The following is a 21,507-nucleotide window of genomic DNA, read 5'->3' on the forward strand; positions in this document are numbered from 1 at the left end:
ATGGCCTATTCTTGGGCATGCACAGCTGTAAGAATGACCTGGAGGTGCTGCTAATATTTTTTATGTAATTTGTACTGTGAAATCATCTGCTAATGTTTATGAAATCGACACACCATGCTACTATGTGGTGGACTGTCAAATATGAGCTGGCATCAAGAGAGAAGTGCGAGGGCAGAGCACTGGCAAACATCGGCATAAATTAAGCACTGCTTCACACAAAATACATGAAGTTTCATTTGCAGCTTATACCAACTGCTAATTTTAGAGCGGTTTAGCAGAGGGCATGGTATTTTTGTTGTTGTTGTTGTAGGCTCTGTGAATACAAAATTCATGTCTGATCTGTGCCCCCTCCCCCAACTACTAGAAGATCAAATATTTTGCTGAGACCAGTAACTAGTACTCTCAAGATTCCTACCACAAAACAGACCATTAGTCCGTGTTTAAAAAGAGAAGATGGGAAGTGGATTAGTCATTTAACAAAGTGTATTATGTTACTAAAATTGGAGAATGCTTCTACTGTGCCCAATAACACTTTTTGTGAATTAGTGCAAGCGAATTTTTGCCTAACAAAATGGACCTGAGTTGTCTAAATTTAAAGGGGAATTTTTGGGGTGTATATCGGACTTAATGTAAGGACTGTTGTTGTTTCTTTAATTATAACTTGTGTACAGGTATCGAGATGGTGTTCAGTAACAAACAATAGTCAATTGACGTTGAAGAGGGCATTTTGGATCATTAATGTACAAACATCGCAAGACAACCCTACACATCTCTTAAACTGTGCTTTAAGCTCATTCATACTGCCTAAATCCCTTTGGTATTCAACAATTTTTCTGATATATATTGAAAGGGGAGGGGTTTTCACCAAACGCACAGAGAAAGATTGTGGATATTTCAGCTCATTTCATCAATTCCTCCACATTATCCGAACAATAAATTCCACGTTAACTCTTAAGCTCTTCCACCTCAGTCTCTTCCCAGCTCTGCTGTATAGATTGGCTATTTTTGTATGGCAGGTATTTACAAATTGTGATATAATGTCCTATAGATGCAGTGCTTAATTTGAGCCGGTGTTTGCCGATGCTTCGCACAGGCACTTAATTCTCAACACCGGCGCTTATCACAGTCCACTACAAGGTGGTGCTGTTTGACTAATTTTGAAGTGGCAAAACACCAGAGTGTATAATATTTTAAAATCCATTAATTCACATGACCTGCTACCCAGGCCATTCTTATAGATTTGGGTGACCTGGATTCATTCAAATTGTCACACATGGCATTGGCTCCACTGGCAGGGGCAATGAATGGTGCAAACTGCAGTGGCCTCCTGAGAAGGGCCCTGGCACTTACTTTTTTTTTTTTTTAACAAATGAAGCACTGGATTGGCAAAACAAAAAATGTAAATACCAGCTGAACAGAAAAATGGATGAAATTAAATGGTCTGGTTTTTAAAGCCTTGGTATATATGCATGCACTCTCAATTACAATTTGTTTTCATTACATAATGCTGGCAAAAATGTAAAACCGTCTTTAGGCAAGACGAGCAGGCGCAAGTCTTTAGACTACATGCATCAAGTTCCAATCACTCACGAGCGGCTCTAATTAAAAGATGAAATTTTGAACTAACAAAAACAATTAAAGACATTTATAAACGCTATCGAAATTAAAGAGCACCAACCACAATCCAAGACATTGATGTGTCTTGCAGAGGGCTGGTGCAATTAGTAATAAGAACACACTTGTTACTGAAGGAATTGTAAAAGCAACCCAAACAGTCACAGTTGCAATTTCGGCCACACTTCATTTGAGGCACAATTATGCAGCTGATAATATGTAGATTATTATTTTTAAATTCTTCGAAACTGTCTCCGGAAAAATACCAACTATCTCCCTGTAATTGGGTTCCTCGCTGACTTTCAGGAGATCAAACAGCTGCCTGAAACCCAGCTTCAAGAAGATGATTTTTTTTAAAAATGCCCCTGCCTTCTAGATTCTTTTTAATGAAGAACTGATCGAAGCTGCTTCCCGAGGGAGAAAACAGAGCTGTCACTCCAACTTTCATCTGCTCCCCATGGAGAAATTCACTCCCTGCCTGGCTTGCAAGATGTTCACTTGATTGACGTTTGCTCTGATGTGCACAGTGCTTTGAACTTCAGACATTTAATTCCCATCAGGCTGCAGTCATTTTTATTCTCCTTCAACATGATTTACAAGCAGGAGAACAGAAATGTAAAAAGATAAAATACATTTGCAGAGTCTTTGAATCGTACATCAAAAATGATGTTCAATTGAGCTCCAATTGGGTTACAGTTTGAATCAATTCTCAGTGCAAATCAAATTTCTTCACCAGGAAAAGTAAATGTGGCGGCACATGCAGAACTTGTGTGTGTCCGTGGGTGTATGTTTCTTGATGGGGGATGGTGAAATGGTACTGCTCGGAGGATGAACCATCTAGCAATGCTCTTCCATGCAGATAATTTGGAAACTGTTTGCCATATCCATGTTTTTTATACAAAGTGTATCCGAGCAAAAGGAGTAGTCCTAATGTTACGAATCATGCAGAGGCGTTTTCCGGTTTTTGACATAAATGCTAGAGTTTAATGCATCAGTTTCTTTGTTTGTGGTCAATACTAAGTACAATGGGTGGGACAGAAGCCCAGCTTGGGAGGGAAGGTGGAAAAAGTTATCGAGCTCCATACAGCAAAAAACTATTTGGACTTTTTTGCACTTCATTTTAACAGTCCAACAATGGTCAAGATTCACCTCTAAAATGCTGGCCTTTTTTCCAAACTAAATGTCCCTTAAAAATATTTTTTCCATGTGCCAACTGTACTTCTTCATTTAGTGACTCTACAATACCAGAACCCATGAAATGGGTTCTGCATAATACTATCACTTGAAAACAAGCATTGGCAAAGTCAACAGGTCTCACCTTTGGGACCTACTGGCTTGGCCAATGCTTTTTGGCGATGCTGAACAGCGTTAATTAAAAAAAGCAGTGCTTTTGTGGAGGGCAGGCAGCAATTTACTGCCTAGCCTTAAAAAAAAAATATATTTTTTAAAAATGGCAGAGGATAGATGGAGTAGCGGATGGGGAGAGCGGGTTGGTGTAAAGCAAAAGGGAATGGGTGGGGGCAGAGGTACATAGCATCACAGGGGTTGTGGAAGAAATTCACATGAGAGCAACATGTAGAGTAAGGCGAAACAGAAACATGGATGACAGAGTAACACAGAGTATGGGGATAGAGAATCACACAGATAGGAGAGGAGAGCAGCAGAGGGTTTGAGAAACACATGAGGGAGACATCTGAGGAACACATGCTCTCGAAGTGCTTAAGCAAAAAAAAAAGTTTATGAAAGTGAGCAGTGGAAGGATACAAGGAAAGAGGACGTGCTATGGGGCAGGACACACAAGATGGGCAAGGCAAGCCATTGAATAAGAAGTAGGCATACAAAAACTAAAAAGCCAATTAATGGTAGGCAACTGGTGGGCTATAAGCCCACTGTAAGTTCTTGATAACCTGACAATAGGTCTTTTGTAAGCAGACAGCTCAACCTAAAAAGATATGTCACATTCTTCCTATCACTCAGTTCTCATCCGCCAAGGCTATACAGTTTTAGACTGCGTCACGTACTGCTATGTTTTTAATATATTTAAAAAATGCTGACTTTAGGACCTTCCAGGACCATTTGGTGGAGTTTTTCATTTTTTGGAAGAGAAATAAACATTAATAAAAGGCCTAGAAACACAGTTGTATAGAGATAAACATACAAAGATTTAACAGAAATATCTCACATTACAGCGGTTATTTCTCAAAATTGAACGATTTCATGAACTTCTTTCAAAATAAATCTGATTTGGATTGTCTGTATTTCCATTTTTGTATGAACTGTGGCATTATTTGAAGGAGTGTACTTTTGTCCTATTGTGGATAATGAATTTTGAGTGAGGCAGGACTCTATGAAGAATAATAATCATTTTATGGTTTTTATCGATTGCAGATTTGATCTGTTTTGTTTGTTTTATGTACTTTGATGGCTATAATTAGCCGAATAAAGTAAATATATGACTGGTAGACTGGTGGATTGTTTCGATTTCAGGTCCTCTCAGTCCTTATCATAGGTGATGTTGCAGGTCAGAACCTGTTGCATGCTATACAATAAGCTGCAAATCTCACTGACTGGTCATTAATTTAGGAGAGTTTTACAGTCCACAAACAGGACACGTTGTGGTTATTACAGAGTGCTATAACAAGAACAGCGCAGAGAGGGACACTGTTGAGGCAACTTCCATCCAGTCTCCCTCCATCACTGTTCATGTTCGCATCACTGCTCTGCAGAATATGAGCCTAAAGTGCCCATTCACCTGCAATCTTCTGAACAAGATATGATGTGGCTTGCTTGTTAGACTGGAGGTGAAGGCTTTCCAGAGTCTGAGGTCCTAGTTGCCAAGTGATCTGCTTCTATGCTTCTGCCAATCTATTTGTGAGCTTTTTTGAGAGCCTTGTGTGGACTACATTGCAATAGTGTAGTCAACCCATCTTAAGGGTCACTGTGATCTACACCTGGTGCGTGGTTTGCATAAAAATAAAACATTCCTGAGCAAAAACAATTTTGGGATTGGGCCTCTATTCACCTACTTTGCAATGAACCATCTAAGCCTCGCTCAGCACACAGGCAGTGTCGACTGCACGACACAGGGCATACACTTAGCCCACACTTCACAAGGTAACATCAGCCACACAAAGCTGAACATAACCTCAAACCTTCTGAGATAGTGGATGGAAGGAAGAATCCCTTAATTTGTGGGTCAATTAAGTCATGGCAACTGTTCATTGATGTTCAATGCAGAAGCTATTAGTCATTGTATACACTTACATAGTTCATTTTTGTCAGATGTTTTGCTGAAGACTTCCCACAACTTCACTGTGAGCATAAATGGTTACTATACTGCATTCTGACAAAAAAGCCTGGGCTTTCACTCTTAGGAATAATAAATGTTCAATATACAGATGGTCACACTCTGGGGAAAAACCCTCCAGACAATTTGTGAACCTAGGTGGAATTTTCCTCCTGTATAATAAAATCTATTTTAGCTCTACTAAATTCACCCAACCACAACCCAATTAATTAAAGATCAAATTTACTCATACACGGAATTATCTATGCTCAGCACACACAGAACAACTAGTTTTATATTTGAAAGAAATTACAGTTAACATGCCCACTACTTAACTTCCCATCTACTAAAACTAAGAAATAAAGTGTGTGAATACATACTCCATCATAGAGGGAGGAATTGTACAGCAGTCCTGGATTGCAGTCAGCGGTGAGGTAAGATGTGCCGTGTAAGATGCCTCAACCACTTGCTTATTTCGAGTCACCACATCCAAGTAGCGGTTGAACTTCTCTCGGATCTTTTTTGCCAGCTGAAAAACAACAATTTAGTTGGTGGGTTTATGGACTTCAGACATTTCCCCCTACTACAACCAAAGCTTGCAGCAGTAGGATGAGCATTCATTAAAAAGAAACACACTCAATATTTCTCCAGAACATGGTCAAACCTAAACCCTACATTTCTAAAGAGTCAATAATGATAAAATTGTTTAATTAACTAAACTGCAAACCAATAATGTAGGGTTAAGAAGAGCTTCCATACAAATTAACGTTTTCTTATTTATTTATTTTGAAGATTTTATAGAGCACGAACAAGATCCTTGCGGATATCAGAGCGCTTTACATTAAATCAGGTTAATTATACAAACAGATAAATGCATGTAAGTCACGTGTACAAAGGGAAGCAGTAGGGTACAAAACAAAACATATCCTTTGAATCCGGTCAAGGTCAGATAAAGTGTCTAGTGGGACCCATAACATAGTAAGGATTACTAGAAAGGGTACGATTGATCTCCAAAACTCTTTAGTCTATGATCAGGTGAATTTTGCCATTTTCTCTATTGTTTTGTAATTTGTATAGATCCTCATGAAGCCCTGGAGGATTATTTCAAAGGATCGGGAGCATATTACCTCAGTGGGTGCGCTTGTTTAAAAGATGGTGTGCTTCTAGTCCTGTCACATTATGTTAGGATGGCTACACGTGGAGAGCTTAAGTAACCTTAGGCTGCTTTAAAGTGCTGAGGGATATAGACGGGAACAGAAGTGAGGTAAGCAAGTCTAGCAAGGTGGAATAAAACCGGTAAATCTGGGTCCTGTGGAGGCTCTGGGAGGGACGGGATGGAAGAGACATCCAGGGGTAGCGGTGCGATTAAAAAATATAATTTACAGAGGGCAATAATATGGGAAACTGTAAGCAAATACACTTTGGAAATAACATAAAATGTTGAGTAAAGTACAGAAGACTCCCCCTAAGGAGGGGGGAGGTTTTCCATTATGCCCTGGCAAACAATTCAACTCTATTATGCTTTCACTTTAAACTAACCCATGGGTAACTTAGTAACAAAGCCTTCAAAGTGAAATGGAGGCAATTATGAATGGGGATCTGGACATTCATGACTTAGGTGCTTATCATGGAAGTGAAGCGGCACATTATTGAATAGAAGCGACTGTGCAGAAGACACGTTCATGAGAAACAAAAGGACATCTGATTATGTCTACCCTGTTGTAACCATGCATTTGAAAACGAGGGCATTTTTAATACCTTTCAAAAAATTACCAACAGAAGAAATTACTTTTGTGCCAAAAAGGGACAATAGCTTCCCGCATCAGCAGATCCAGCACAGAGAAAAGACTGCGAGGATCAGGAGAGGTTGAAAAAGTAAAACATTGGCATGCGTTTAAAATGCCCTGGGGAAGCAGAAAGAAGCTGGGAATAATCACAATAAGGAGTACTTCATTTCAAAAACCTGTTTAGTGTCTAACATCCTTTTGACCCTCTATCTTCAATTTCTCTTAGTTCATTTACTTGTGAACACTTGTTGTCTCCTGATTAACATTCATGGGGAAAAACTTGATTCTATACTAAACTCTTGAGCACACACTGCCAAGCATTAAGCCATCCACATCAGCCCACGCCATCCTGTAGTTGTCAACTGATTCAACCCCCCCCCCCCAAAAAAAAAACTCACCATGCAGCATCCAAATACCTAAAGGAGGTACCCTCCTGGTGTTCTACTCTCATTCTTTGACTACCACCTGCACAACTGCTTTGACTCTCTGCTTCACTCCACTTCACTTAACGACTTTAGTGTCACCATAAGCACAATCATTAACAGGCATGAACCCCATGTACCTTCACTACAACCACTCCATCTCCTCCTCCTTGGAATTCTCCTCATACTAATTCCTAGAAAACAAAAAGGGTGTGCTCCTTTGCAAATGGAAAAATAAAAGCCAATGAACATCTAGAAGACTACGAACTGGCCTTGCGGTACATTAACGCCACATTTAACACTACTATATAAGCATACTCGCACAATCTTATCACCTCCCTACAATACCATCCACAGCAACTTGCTTACACTATCCACAGCCTTCTCTAACCACCTTGCATCGCTCTCACTTTGCACCCACGATCAGCTGCAGATTCGCAGCTTATCTTGCTTGTAAAATCAGGAACATTAAAACCACCTTACTCCTTCATAGCAGCCCCAGCCATACCCACCACCTTCTACCTCCATTAACATTACTATCTCCAAACTCATTTGTCCTCCCAGATATCTCCAACTAAACTCATTACTATCCAACCACGCTTGAAACTTTTAGCCACTAAGTCAAACCTCGTCCTCTCTCATCACACACCATATCCTTTGGCCCAGAACTAATTGGTCTGAGCTCCAGTATCTGCCCTCAATGCTTCAAACCCGCTATTGCCCTGTCCTTAATCAAGAAACCCACTGTTGATCCATCTACTCAAACTATCATCATTTCATTCTTCTCGAAAATCTTGGAATGTTCAGATTTTAACAGCCTAATCGCGCCTCTCACTACTCATAACTTAATTAACCTTCTCCAAACTGGTTTTATGCTGCTACGCTCCAATTAAACTTCACTTTGCCACACGTCCAGCAGCATCACATCAGCGCACAGTTAAACCGGTCTTCTTAACTAACACTCCCTAAACTTATTGTTGCATTCGTTACAGCCAACAACGCTGCTCTGCTCTCGACACTCTCCACATTGGACATAAGTAACCAACCACTCGAATAGCCATCCTCCTATCTCCGATTGCTCCTCTTCGGTCTCATGGTGCTTATCGTACTGTAGCCCAACACCACTGACAATCAGTGTTCCTCAAGGCTCAATCCTGGGCCCACAACCAGTGGTCACAGGTTAGCAATCCATTCCCTTCAGTAAAACTTCTCCAACACAGAAAATTGTTTCTTCCGTGCCAAGGAAGAAGCCTTGAATCTGCAGACTCCAATTTGGTCCTCCTCCCCCTGAAACTCATTCCTACACGTTTGGCCAGAAACATTTTTATGTTTCAACCACGCTATGACCCAGGAAACCCACATTTCCCAGACACTCTTGCCAAATACAAAGTTTTAATGTCTATAAAATCTGTGCCCACACCACCTTTCATGCAGCGAAAACACGACTTTGCATAATAGGTATGAGGAACCTGGATTACTACAACTGCTTTCTAGTTGGGCTTGCATGATACTTGTTCCTTCTTTTGGACAACATATTAAACTTTGCTATAAGAAATGCTTATTTCCCGCTTAATAAATAAAATAAATATGTAGATACATCTATACAGTTCTCCAACACAATACCAATAGTGGAAGGCTGATTATAAAATACCTTTATTATACCATATTTAAACACACTTTTAAATCATTAATTTATAAACATTACAGTTTTTATTGCATTTGCATAATATTATTTCCAGATAAAATAAATAGTAGGCAAAAAACTGCATGTAACAGCACATCACCGTTTTTGTTTATTAATTTATTTTAAGAATTTCTTGATAAACTCCTCACAGCCCTATTTCCCGTATGTTGCTCGCCTAGATATGGGGACTGCCTTGGAATGGCCATTTATGAAAAATGGCATGACTGTCTGGAGTGAACGGTCACCATACATCAATAGCAGAAGCTTTGGGCTGACATCCCATCTCTTTGTAGAAGCTTACAGAAAGAGGGCAGGGTACTGATGTATACAATTATGATGGAGTGCCAAGTTATACCCTATGAGCTAAAACAGATGTATTACCATATAGATGGCCTATGTTAGAGTGGATGCAGCAAGATAGCACACACACTTCATGTTTGGTGGGAGTGCCCACTTCTGCCTCTCTTTTGGAAGGAAATCCTCAGCCACATTAGAGGAGTGCTGGGATACCTACTGCGATCAGACCCAGCTGCCATTATACCCAATCCCCGACTGCCAGATATCAAGCACATGCTGAATGAGGACTGGAAAATAACTTGGGAACTCAACAATCTGGGCCATAAATACAATAGTCAGTGGCACGCTCTGGCTGAGAACTTCAAGGACAGAAACCATGTCTATAGCTGCCCCAAAGCTCTATGATCTCTTCATCTTGATGATTAGGTCACAAGATGGGTAAAGTAACTCCAGTAATCAACCAAGTGCAAGATATCATGAAGAGGGCACGATTGAGAATGTACACTAAATTCCAAGGACTGCTTTTGTGCTTCACCTGGGAGGGAGGGAGATGCCTATACAGGGCTGTTAAATATAAAAGGAATTTGGAACATTTGAAACCATTGTTGATGGGTTCATGGTTAGGGGTTTGATTTTGTTTTCCTGAAAACGAATAAAATCTTATTGAAAATATATATGGCTTCTTAACCTGCTGGAACAGAGACTTTCCACAGTACAACAAAAGCATTACTAAGAGAGGGAGCATCAATGGTGTCAAGAACATATAAGCAAGCGCGGAATTAGTTTTTGAAGAAAGAGGTAGATGGGAATAGTCTTTCTGTTTTTCAGAAGCCGAAGAGGGCAGAGGCAGGTGAATCTTGGTGGGGAGGGAGGCCTGAAGCTATATATACATGTATTTTTTTTGCAGGAACTGAAACCATCTTTTTTAAGGTGATCCAAGACGTAAATATTTAATTCATCACAAGACAACTTTTTTACTTTTTTGTAGACCGGTCCCTGCACTGTGTTTGAAGTGCAATAATTTGTATTGAATTTCTTCTACAGTCGGTGAGCAGACGTACAAAGGTTCTTCAACATATTCTGCATGCACTGAACTAGAGTTATTGGATCTGATGTTATTCTCCACTCCCACAGGGTTTCTTTCAGATCCAAGGCAAACTTATGAAGATTTGCTTGCACTGTCACTCGATCTGCTAGCAAGAGATGGAGCCAATGCTGGCCACACTGAGGTTTCTAAGCAGCTATGGGTGGTTAGTGGCTCTTTACGAAAAGGCCACGCAACCAAAATAACGGGCAAACATTAAATGATATTATTGAAAAAGAATGAACACGAACATTGAATAAAAGCAAATCAGATTAAGTAGGTAGGGTAAGCTGTAACCCACAAACTAATGAAAATCCATGCAGAGGCTGCGAAGCCTATATATGACATTTTAAAATGCAATGACAGGCAGGCATGCATACATGGAAACAACAAGCATTGGCATAGCCAATAGGTCTCACCTTTGGGACCTTATAAGTGTTTAGCTATGCAACAGTTGCATAACTAAATACTTATAAGGTCCCAAAAGCGAGACCTATTGGCTATGCAAACCGGTTGTGAAAGTGAAAGTAATCGCGGTAAAGCGCGGTGCCCACGCACATGCACTGTAGCTCTAGGCTGGCCTGGTAGCACTTTTTGGAGCCCTCTCAATAAGTCTTGCCAGACAAGCGCATGCGCTGGGTCAGGCGAGACCTAAAAAGCACTCAAGAGTCATGGTATGGACCAAACTGTTGTTAAGAAGTGAGTGGCATGACAAGAATCAAAGTTTAATGACCGAAAGAGAGGAATGAGCAGAAGGGAAATGCCACAACAAAAACCATTAGCAACATCAGTGGTCATCACATCATAAAAAAACAAAACTGAACAAGATAACATTTTGAAAAAGGAAGTCAAGGTAGTTGATCAAAAAAGAGCAACTTGCAACAAAACTGTGATCATGGGAGGGCTTTTAGAGAACGGGGTCTGTCTCCGATTGTCAGTTTGTCCAATAAGAACGCTGGATGCAAGCACGAAAATGAAGAGACATTTTCAAGAAAAGTGACTAGTGGCGTTTTGGTCGTGGCAACTGATCAGTTTTCCAACAGTTCTGTCTATGATTCAGTCTGGTGAAACTAATGGAGGACGAAGAACAACCGCAGAAGCAACGCAGATGAAACTAGGTTGTGTGTGTGTGTCCTAGCAGGGAGGTTATAGGTTTTTAGGTCGAGCCTGGGCAGCGCATGTGCTGCTCTGCGAGGCATGCTGTATTAGAGTATGGACTTGTAGCTCTGCCCACTCTTCTCCCATATTTTTAATTGGCATGTGTCAATTTCCTTTGGAACTGCTAGCTCCTAATTCATCAATAGGCTTGTTAGTCCCTGCTTAGTACCGCCTTGTCTTCATTTGTCCATGAGGACTGTCCCTTTTACTTCTGTTGTTACATGGCGTGTCTTATTTAGTCTGTAAGCACTATTTTCTTAAATGAGTTTCTCCTACTGCAGGCAGGGCATGCTTTCCTGCAACGTTCATCACGGCTTGCGCGCTTTCGCTTTCCATGCAGCCTGGGTCAATGGTGGCTGCTTCTTTGACATGAAATAGGTCTCGCATTTACAGGAGTTTGAGCTATGGCCTTGTATGGGACAATGGCTTTTATTTGTGTGTTAATTATCAAAACAGATACATAAAAGGCATTGTCATTTACAATACCAATAGCTTAAACCCTTGGCAATGCGAGACCTATTGCATTCAAATGCTTGTTTAATAATGGTATGTTTCTTAAACGTGATGTTTATGAGGGTTTTAATGATCGCTTAAATGGCGTGAATGGCCTATGCACAAGAAGAATACCAGATACTTGTGGCACGTTTTTAAAAATGTTTTTGTAAACCGAATAAATATGAACGTAAGAATATAGCAATGAAACATCGCATTTAAGAGATAAATCCAGATGGAGAAATGAAAGAAAAAATGGTTAACGTTGTAAATGGTGCCCTGAACTCTGAAGGAAGGGGGTTTAGGCACTCTTCTATAAGTCATGTATTCAATCATTCATGATAAAGGCACCCTGGACAAATTCTATTTCACCCCGCATATCCATATAAAATTTTGAAGTCAGAATATTTGAGTCCCTATTTTTACAGTTAAATTTGTTAAGAGAGGAAATAATTCCCTTTCCTGATGGTTGTATTAGTAGGCAAGGAAGAAGCTATTCCCAAATATGTGTTTTTATTCAGTCCATACTTTTTGTATTGGGAGTAGCTTGAAAAACTAGACCTATTGGCTATGCAAAGCGGCACGCGCACATGCACTGTAGCTCTAGGCTGGCCTGGTAGCACTTTTTGGAGCCCTCTCAATAAGTCTCGCCAGACCAGCGAATGCGCTGGGTCAGGCGAGACCTAATGATGTACCTGTGGTTCAAAGGCCTTCTGTAGACGGGACAGCGACAGTAGTACATTACCTGGTTGTTGCACCGTGCTGCAAGCAGCATCAATCCGAACATTTCAGCTCTCTTAGAATCAGAGGACTATCTCCTACATATGCACGGCTCCCGAACTGTGCAGACTGTCATTGCTTCATATTAAGGAGTAACTTTATTCTGTATTGTGCTAATGTAAGTAGTAAAAGGGAAGCCTTAAATTTAACTACCACAAACGAACATATTCCCTCATTTATCACCTAGTTGGCTATTCCGTGGAGTAATTCTTCTATCTTCTTCCAAAAGTAAATTTTCTGTGTGGGTGGTCTAACAATTTTATTTCAGGAGCGTTATTAACCGGGCACTTCATCATAATGTATTCCCTGGTGGGAGATTAATGGGATTGGCGCAGATAGGGGCGCTTTGCTAGAATTGCTCCCATCAAAGGATGTGGCACAATTACAAGTCTCCAAGGATCTTCACATGAACAGGGAACTTCGTTGCCATTACAAAACTGGTACAATTATTCTTAATTGGTTTTGTTAAATGATTTATTGCCAACACATAGATGTGTAGATTCGCTTCATAAAGTAATGAGAAACCTTGAATGCTAATCCAACAGCAGAGAAGGGCATCTCTCACAGCATCTAGGCCTAACCCTTAGTGCTTTCTCTTTTTTATTCTTTAATACAAAAAGAAAGAAATTTACTAGACAGATCTGCCACACAAACAATTCAACATCAACACATTAGATTTTTGTCAGAACAACGGATCACGTAAAGCCGTTTTACAAACGTTTTGTGACTGTAGTTTTTGACAATGCTAAAGATTCAACCACCTCGAAATCTGTAAGGTCTTAGAAGTGGACAAACAAGCAATATGTGGAAGACCAGGTGCCTGGGCTTCATACTACAGATACACAGCCAATCACTGCCAGCCAGGTCTCAGCGCCCCTTTTTTTTGTCTTTAAGGAGCTATCCAATATGCATTTATAACAGTCACTCCAATTCTGAATTGGGTAGAAAAGTCCACTAGTTGCCAATGGCTGCGAACTTTAGCATATGGGCCAATAAGACTATTATCTTCAACAAAACACATATCTGAAGTAAGTGATTGAACGCTCATCAATTTATTCAATTTCATTTATCTAAATACACAGGATTACCAGACCATGACTAGACAATGTCATAATTAATTTTAAAAAAGTTTACTTAGAATATTAGGAGTTTGGGACATCCAGGACCAGTCAGCTGTACTCAGTTCGTGAAAGCAGCCCCTACAATAGATACTTCACGATCAAGGGTTAGTCCTCAGAAAACATTTACACGGGAAAGGTACCCCTCATATGTCTTGGATGAGCCTAAAGCTCTAAGACACAGGGCCTCTGCTCTGAACCAGACCGGAGACATGGAGCTCTTATTCAACACTGTCCCTTCCAATCATGAAAGGTTAACTGCAGTGCCAACCATCACCACAGGATATCCATGCCAAGCCATGTGGACACGTTTACCTTTGCATGCCTCAACTGAAGGGGTCACTGACAAGGACTCAAACACAGTTGAGTATTTTCCATGCTGCTATGGTGGGTTACTGTTCTCGAATGATCCATTTCCAAATTAGTATGAAATAAATTCTAGAAAATGGCACGGCGTAGAACTATTCCTAGAAAAATTTTGACAATGTTCATACTCTTCTTGTGTTCCAAGTGACAAGAAGGAGTAGTCTTCTTTGAGAGGTCTGGCCTGAAATGATCTGGTTTTTGGTGGTAATTGATAAATTTATTTATGAAGAATACACCTCAGTCAGGAAGGTTCTTGTGATAACCAAAACTTCAAGCATGTCAGGAAACTAGTACACAATGCACCTTTCTTTCAATCCAACAGCTGTATTTCCATGGATTGCTGTCTGTCTGTCTCGTCCTCACGCAGCTTCTGAATTAGAAATAAGAAGCCAGGCAAGATTACCAGGGCTTTAGCTTCAGCCACAGGATGGTGTGGATCACCGTATTGAGTGCCGCATGAAAATCCACAAAGCAGGCAATAGCCCCCTCCTTCTCTTCAGGGTGGGAAGCAAATGTACTTCCGGTTAGGTCACTTGCATATGCTCCTGAGTGTCCCTCTAAAAGAATGACAAAATACCCTGCATCCCAAATGTGGAAAGCTACACTCTGATTTGAGCTCTTTCTCACAACACCTTAGCTTAAACCAACACTGTTGTATTTTATTTGTATTCAACAATGGAGGCTATGAGTTCAAAAGCTGAGACGCTGAGCCAGGCGTGGGTTATAGTTCACATTGTGTTCTGGTTTACTTTTCCCTATTACAAATGTTGGATACAATCGTAAAAATGCAAAGCTGAGAGTTTCATTAAAGGTACGGCCAGTCAAGCGTTGGCTATGGCCTATTAGGCAACTCCAGGCATCCCAGGGACTAGTGTAAGCGCGTCTGGCCCTAGAGCAGCTGCCATTGCAGACCATGCACATCTTCTATGTTTGTTCTGGGTTTAACTGAGGCGCTCCTCGCATGACCTCCGCCATATGGAAGGGTGCCACCAAACCACTCCTGGGAAGCTAGCATTAGAGGTAAACGAGTCCAACACTTCGCCGAAAAGTGGCCATTAGTGGGTAATCATATTAAGAGAAATTGCAAACAACTGTTCTTGGAGAGATTACTCTGAAGTGGCCCATGTTACTCGTAGAGCAATTTTTCTATCAGATTCTGTGATCTGCGATCTGTACCCCAGCCAGAAACAGATCTCAAGTGCTTAATAGCATCAGAGAGGGAGTCTGCTCGCATACACCACTAGGCTTATTCAACAAAGATAATGGCAGAGATGCGGGCACCCAACTGCCTACATTTCACCTGCTGAAATTAGACTACTAACTCGCATGAGCACAGTTTTGTTCTCATAAATGTACTATCATTATTGATGTTTGTTCTTATTGTCTAATATTCTGTTTTACTATCATAGAAGTACTTTACACAATGCTATCCCAACTGGTGGTGCCATGCGTCGATGGGATCTGTGGAGTACTGAAATATCTAAACGTTTGTCTCAATGGCTCACTCCATTTCTCTTGGATGTTATCCTGTTATCAATACCATATTTTGTAAACCTTTAGCAAAAATAAGAAATTGACTTGTACAAGTTAGAGCTGATGAAGTAGCTCCTCTTTGTGACATTATCTGTCAAACTACTACTAAACTAAACTACTTAAACTAAAGAACAGCAGCACATTTGTATCAGGAGTCTAACACTGGCACTGCCGAGTGCAGTGTTTGGCGAAAACCAAAGCGGCCTGCATTTGATTCCCCAGCATGCCTTTTACATCCACCTCCCTACACTTCCAGTGTCTTTAGCCCTCATGCAGGTTCATTTTGATCTCCGCTTTCTCCTTAGATCACGGTTTTCCAATCTTTCTATTTCTCATCCTTTCTTCTTTTTTTCTCTTGTTCTGGATCAAAGGTTGGTAATGAAAATTAAGTAGCATTCACCCACAGATTTCCAGCACTTGCAAACACCAGCACAGATTAATCCCGCGGGTGGGGAGGGGATGCCCCCTGGGCCAACGTGCTCATGTCTTAAGGTTTTCTACAACAAGATGCACTGCAGTATTTTTTTTAATTTATTTTAACAATTTATAAAGCGCGCAAATACCCGTAGGTGTCTCTCGGCGCTATGTACTGGAAGGCTAAACCGAAAGCTGGAGAAAGCTTATTGCTTGAAGAGCCACGTTTTTATTTGTTATCTGAATGATAGCAGTGTGGGACTAGCCTTAATGTAAGCACCGTTCCTGCCTAGACGGGGTAACTAGGACACGATGCCCGATTTCTCTTCTCTAGATACATTTCACCATAGCTGCACTAAAGGACAGACTATGTCAAAATGAAAAGTGGCGATATTGCTTCTTACGAGGCATGCTGTACCTTTAGGTCACCGTCAATGAATACAATACGAAAAACAGAAGCCATTTGCAATCCAATCAGAATAGCTGACACAGAATGCCCATGGTTGTTTCTAGAAACTGAATGCACGAGGACGTTTAAACTGAATACACAGCTCACTGCACGATTTATTGAAATAATCGATTAATGCCAACTTATATCGAAAGTGGGATAACGGAAATACGGAAGACTGTTTAAAACATCTGCTAACAGTGTTGCTTTTAAGATAAACTGAGCGATAGTCGTAAAATAAAATGAACAATTTTCCGCAAGCTTACTTAGAATAGGACCTTTGCCTCAATGTTGAAATATGAAATGCTTTCAGCATGTTGTCAAAGATCCCATTGGCAGGCGGTGTCGGGTGTCAGAGCTGAGCCCAGGCCGGGTGATCAGTCACCTGATGACAGGCCGGACTGCAAACACATCACCCCACGCGCTCCCGATACCCCCCAGCTGTTACTTTCCATAAGCTGCAAGGCTAGCGCCATCCCCGACACTTAGTTTGGTGGGGAATGCCATCAGGGCAGACTATTGACACCAGGGTGACATTGTTTGACCCTTTTGGAAAAACAAACTCATTTAAAACCCCCGTCTAGTGTTACTGTGGATGTGTGCCAGAGACCATTCTCACGCCTGAATGCTCCATAGGTCCTTCTGGGAAATCGCTATCCACACCGTTATTCCATGACATCATATGGGTCTCTACTCATCACAGCCTGTTATTAAATCAGACAAATAAACAAGCATCGGCATAGTCAATAGTTCTCGCCTTGGGGACCTTATAATTGTTTAGCCATGCAACGGTTGATGTTGTTGCACCAAGGATATTGTGCTGCATAACTAAACACTTATAAGGTCCCAAAAACGAGACCTATTGGCTATGCCAATTCTTGTTTACATAGTAACTGTTGAGTATCAGCTACGTCCTACTCCCAAATAGACAGCTAGCATGCCAACCGACCAGAGAGAGAGAGAGAGAGATTATATATATATATATATATATATATATATATATATATATATATATATAGAGAGAGAGAGAGAGAGAGAGAGAGGTTTGAAGAGATTTAGAGAGAGATTTAGAGAGATTTAAAGAGTGAGATTGAGAGAGAGATTGAGAGAGATTTATATAAATGTAAATGTAAATGTGCTTGTACTTATATAGCACACAGCTACCCCGGTCCGGGGTCTCTCGGCGCTGTACTCATACCGCTAGGGAACCCTTCCTGGCTTTTTCCCTGTGAAATGTCCACTCCTGGGCATCCCCAGGGTGAAGCCAGGCATCCCAGCGCTGTGGGGCCGTTGTGGAGATTAAGCAAGCTATTGCCCAGAGTTGCAGCGTGGGACCCATGATTAGAATAGGCACTGAGGCGAGAATATCCGGTCCGCGGAATTTATAGCCCGAGACCCTGCCGCGACGGGAATCGAACCTTGGTCCCGGACCAGTGCTCTGCATCGAGGCCTGCCGCTCTAACCATTGAGCCACACTTCTCCACAATTTAAAGAGTGAGATTTAGAGAGCGATTTAGGGAGAGAGATTTAGAGAGCGATATTTAGAGAGCGATTTAAAGTGTGAGATTTATAGAGAGAGATTTATTGAAAGAGAGAGAGATTTAGAGAGAGCGAGCGAGCGAGCGAGAGAGAGAGAGAGAGAGAGAGAGAGAGAGAGAGAGAGAGAGAGAAAGACACATGAGGATGCAGGAAGTGGAAAGGAGAACTCCGGATGAGACGAGATCAGGGACGGGCGTGAGAATTTAAACGGGGGGGGCAGTAGTGGTCGAGGGAAAGAGGAGGAGGGTGGGGAAGGGGTAGAGGGTCACACAGAGGAGTAAACATCAAGGGGCAGGAAAGCGCTATTGAAACACTACATACAATACACTGCAAGGTGGTGACCGAGACATATGAAGAGAAGAGAGCGAGAGACAGCAGGGGGCCTGCCCAGAGGCTGGTGGGGGGGGGAAGCGCAGAGATGCAGAAGGGTATGAAGGAGATTTGTGGGGAGAGAGGTGGTGGGAGAAGGACGCCCTGGCACAGAAACAGGGAGGAGGGCAGCGATGGGACGGTAGGAAATGCGGGATGCAAGAGATGCAGGGAGAGGTGAGAACAGGAGGGTGAGAGGTACAGGATACGGACTCACTCTCTTTTTTTCCCCCATGTGCAACAAACATTGCGTCTGACAAAATACCGGTTTGCCTCAATATAATTATGTAAGCTGGGAGCAAAGCGCTTGTTCGTTTTGCACCATTTGACCAAGTGTAAAATCTAGCCAATACGTGGCACTTCAGCAAACCCCTTTTGTTCCCCTGTGTAATAACTAAGAGGTAAAAATGCTGCGTATTCTAGTATTTGTCAAAGGCAGGCCCCGTCACCCCAGGGCAGGTCGAAGGAGCGCTAAGGATTCTGTTCAGGCAGGAAGCACACAGAAAACGTTCAGTACTGACTGAAAGTTGAGTAAATATTCGTTCTTAGGAGGAAAGGTAATCAGTTTTCACCGGGAGGTGGGTGCGGGGGTCTGGCTCGTACCCAGCCGAGGTATAGCAAGGACAAACTAATCAGCGTAGCAACGGCATTGTGCAGTATTCAGTCAGTCCTGAGAGAGTGCTGGGTCTTCAGTTCATGGAACAAGAGTGCTGTGTCTTGTGTCTAAGTAGATTAGGTGCTGACTGAGTACTGATTAAGGGGTGGGTGGAGTATGTGCGAGCGGTGAGAGCGACACGAGAAACTGAAGGGAGAGAAATAGAGCGAGTGTGGAAAGGATTGGAAGAGGAGGGAGAGAAAAAGTGTGAACACTTGGAGGAAAGAAATATATGGAAATGGAGACTGGGAGATACAGAGGGAAAACAAAAGTAGAAGACCGCCGCAAGAAAGGACAAGCCCGGCAGGGAGTGGTGCGCACGCGCGCTCATGTTGCTGGTAACTGCATGGAAGGAACAAGCCCGGGAGTGGTGCGTGCGCGCGCAGTCTGTTCATTTTCAAGCAGTGCACTCGTGCTTGTGGCTCGCCCCTGCTCACTCCAGCAAGGTGGATGCCGCCACAAGCACGAGTGTGTGCTTAAAAATGAGCAGAGCGATGGCTAAAGGTCCTCCTAAGCAGCGTATGTGCGCTGCGTAGGCGAGACCTAAAACATTAAAGGCGTACACATGTTTAGGCTACAGACAAGATATATATATATATATTCTTTGAATTAACCAAAGGTTATAGTTGGGTGAAAATATCATTTAAACCATACTGTTTTAAATGAACAAAACTGCTTACATTAATCAGTTACTGTTATCTCAAGTAACTATAACTTGTGCACTAAGGTAACTATAACTCGGAAACAGTGTCCTGGGTGTCGGCTGGTGTCATATGATAGATGAGTGCAATGAAAACAAGGAAGTAGAGGTGGTGGTGCAACCAAGGCACAGGGGGCCATGACAGGCCGCGTCGTGCCCAACCAGGTAGAGCGACCTGTTCTCCCCGCTGCTTCAGCGTTTGGTTCCTGGGCTGCAAAATTCATGCACTGTGCAGTTCTACCCCCGCCAACCTCCAGGCTCAGTGTACACCGTGCAATGTGTTCAGTGAGTCTTTGTTATCAATGCAGTGAAACTCCTGGGAGGAAAGTGTTATTCCATGGAGTTGCCCCTGAGGAGGCTACTGGCTACTAGTCACGGATTCCGTGACTCTTTCGAGGCAGTCAACATTTTATTTTTTCCAATTTATTTATTTACAAGCCATACTGCCTGTGGCAGCGGGTGCATTTTGGAGGCAATGGCCAACCTCTTTCCGGACTTTAAGAAGCCATCTAGTGAAGTTAAGAACTTAAAAAAATGTCACATTGCATGGAACACTACTATGATTTCTGTTGTCAATAGTAATTTTTTAAAGGTTACATAGTCCTTCTATTTAATTTACCGTCACCCCCACTTAAAAGCATCCAAATACATTTAAAGCTCCTGATAACTATTTAAATCTCCGATGCTGTGCAGCATAGCTAAATAAGAAAAATTTTATAGGCACACACAACATGCACGGACACACCTACAAAACTACACAGACCTTGTTCGGTAAATTAACAACAAAAAACATAACTAGTGCAAATTAAGGGATGTGGGGAGCTCGATTTAATTGAAGCCTTTACATTAGGCTTTTTTCTGCACCTAGATTGGATAAAGTAGCAGTGAGATTTGTATTTCACTTAGAAAAACACAATGTCACAATGAACAGGAAGAACCACAACCCACCCCCTTCCCCCACCATAATTTTTTTTTTCATGTATCTATGACCTGTCTGGAGGCGGGGAGTAAGCATCGAGAAGAACGAGTAGGATTGCAGAAAAATTATATTGCACATCGATGGGACTGCAATGCTGGAAACCTAAAAGGTGCACTCTAGAGACTAGCGCCCTCCATAGATTCCCCCGATTACTAATGTACGCGGTGATTGCTTTGATGTATATTATATATTGGCTGGTGTAGGTTTATTGGAAAGGTTTGGTTCACCATCTAAATGGGTATTTCTGTTTCGGGGGAGGCGGGGTGATGAAGATATTGGAATTGAGTAAGATATGCCTCTGCACGACATTCGAGTAAATTAGCGGCTTTCTTATGGTTGTTAGGGGAGAGGCAGGGGATGGTGGGTGGGTGGCGGGTTAGTATTGGGACTAACGAAAAGGGTAACAAAACAGACATAGGTGGGTGTATATTGATGCTGTAATGATTTGCGGACTGTCACATTTACAGCTTACACATTGTGTCAAATGAACCATATGTCCGTCTTTGTAGATGTTGAGCTGCGCTAATAAATTTTTTTTTTTTAAATTAACATTCTGTTGGGAATCTTTGTGTACTCAGTGGTGTGAACATTAATGGCAGCAACACTTGGCCGACTCAATGTCCTTGGTGCTGTGTTGTGCTCTTCAGCATGCGATGCGGTCGGGCATGTTCTGCTGTTGAGACAGTAAAGCTTCGCCAACTAAATGGTGTTAAGTGATGTGTGTGTATGAGGACTTTGAGGTCTGTCCAACTTGTTCTGTGGTTCATTTTATTATGTAATAT

The 21,507-nt window shown here is 41.8% G+C and overlaps 1 protein-coding gene across 1 annotated transcript in view; it reads right to left on the reverse strand.

Moving 5' to 3' along the window:
* CACHD1 (cache domain containing 1) overlaps nucleotides 1-21,507 on the reverse strand; it is a 355,333-nt gene that overhangs the window by 132,419 nt on the left and 201,407 nt on the right. Inside the window, exon 3 of the mRNA XM_085602381.1 lies at nucleotides 5,281-5,429. Within this exon, the coding sequence (XP_085458507.1) occupies nucleotides 5,281-5,429 (149 nt within the window). The remainder of the gene's footprint in view (nucleotides 1-5,280; nucleotides 5,430-21,507) is intronic.

This window comes from Triturus cristatus, chromosome 4_2 (genome assembly GCF_964204655.1).
Source record: "Triturus cristatus chromosome 4_2, aTriCri1.1, whole genome shotgun sequence".
In the NCBI taxonomy this organism is placed as follows: domain Eukaryota; kingdom Metazoa; phylum Chordata; class Amphibia; order Caudata; family Salamandridae; genus Triturus; species Triturus cristatus.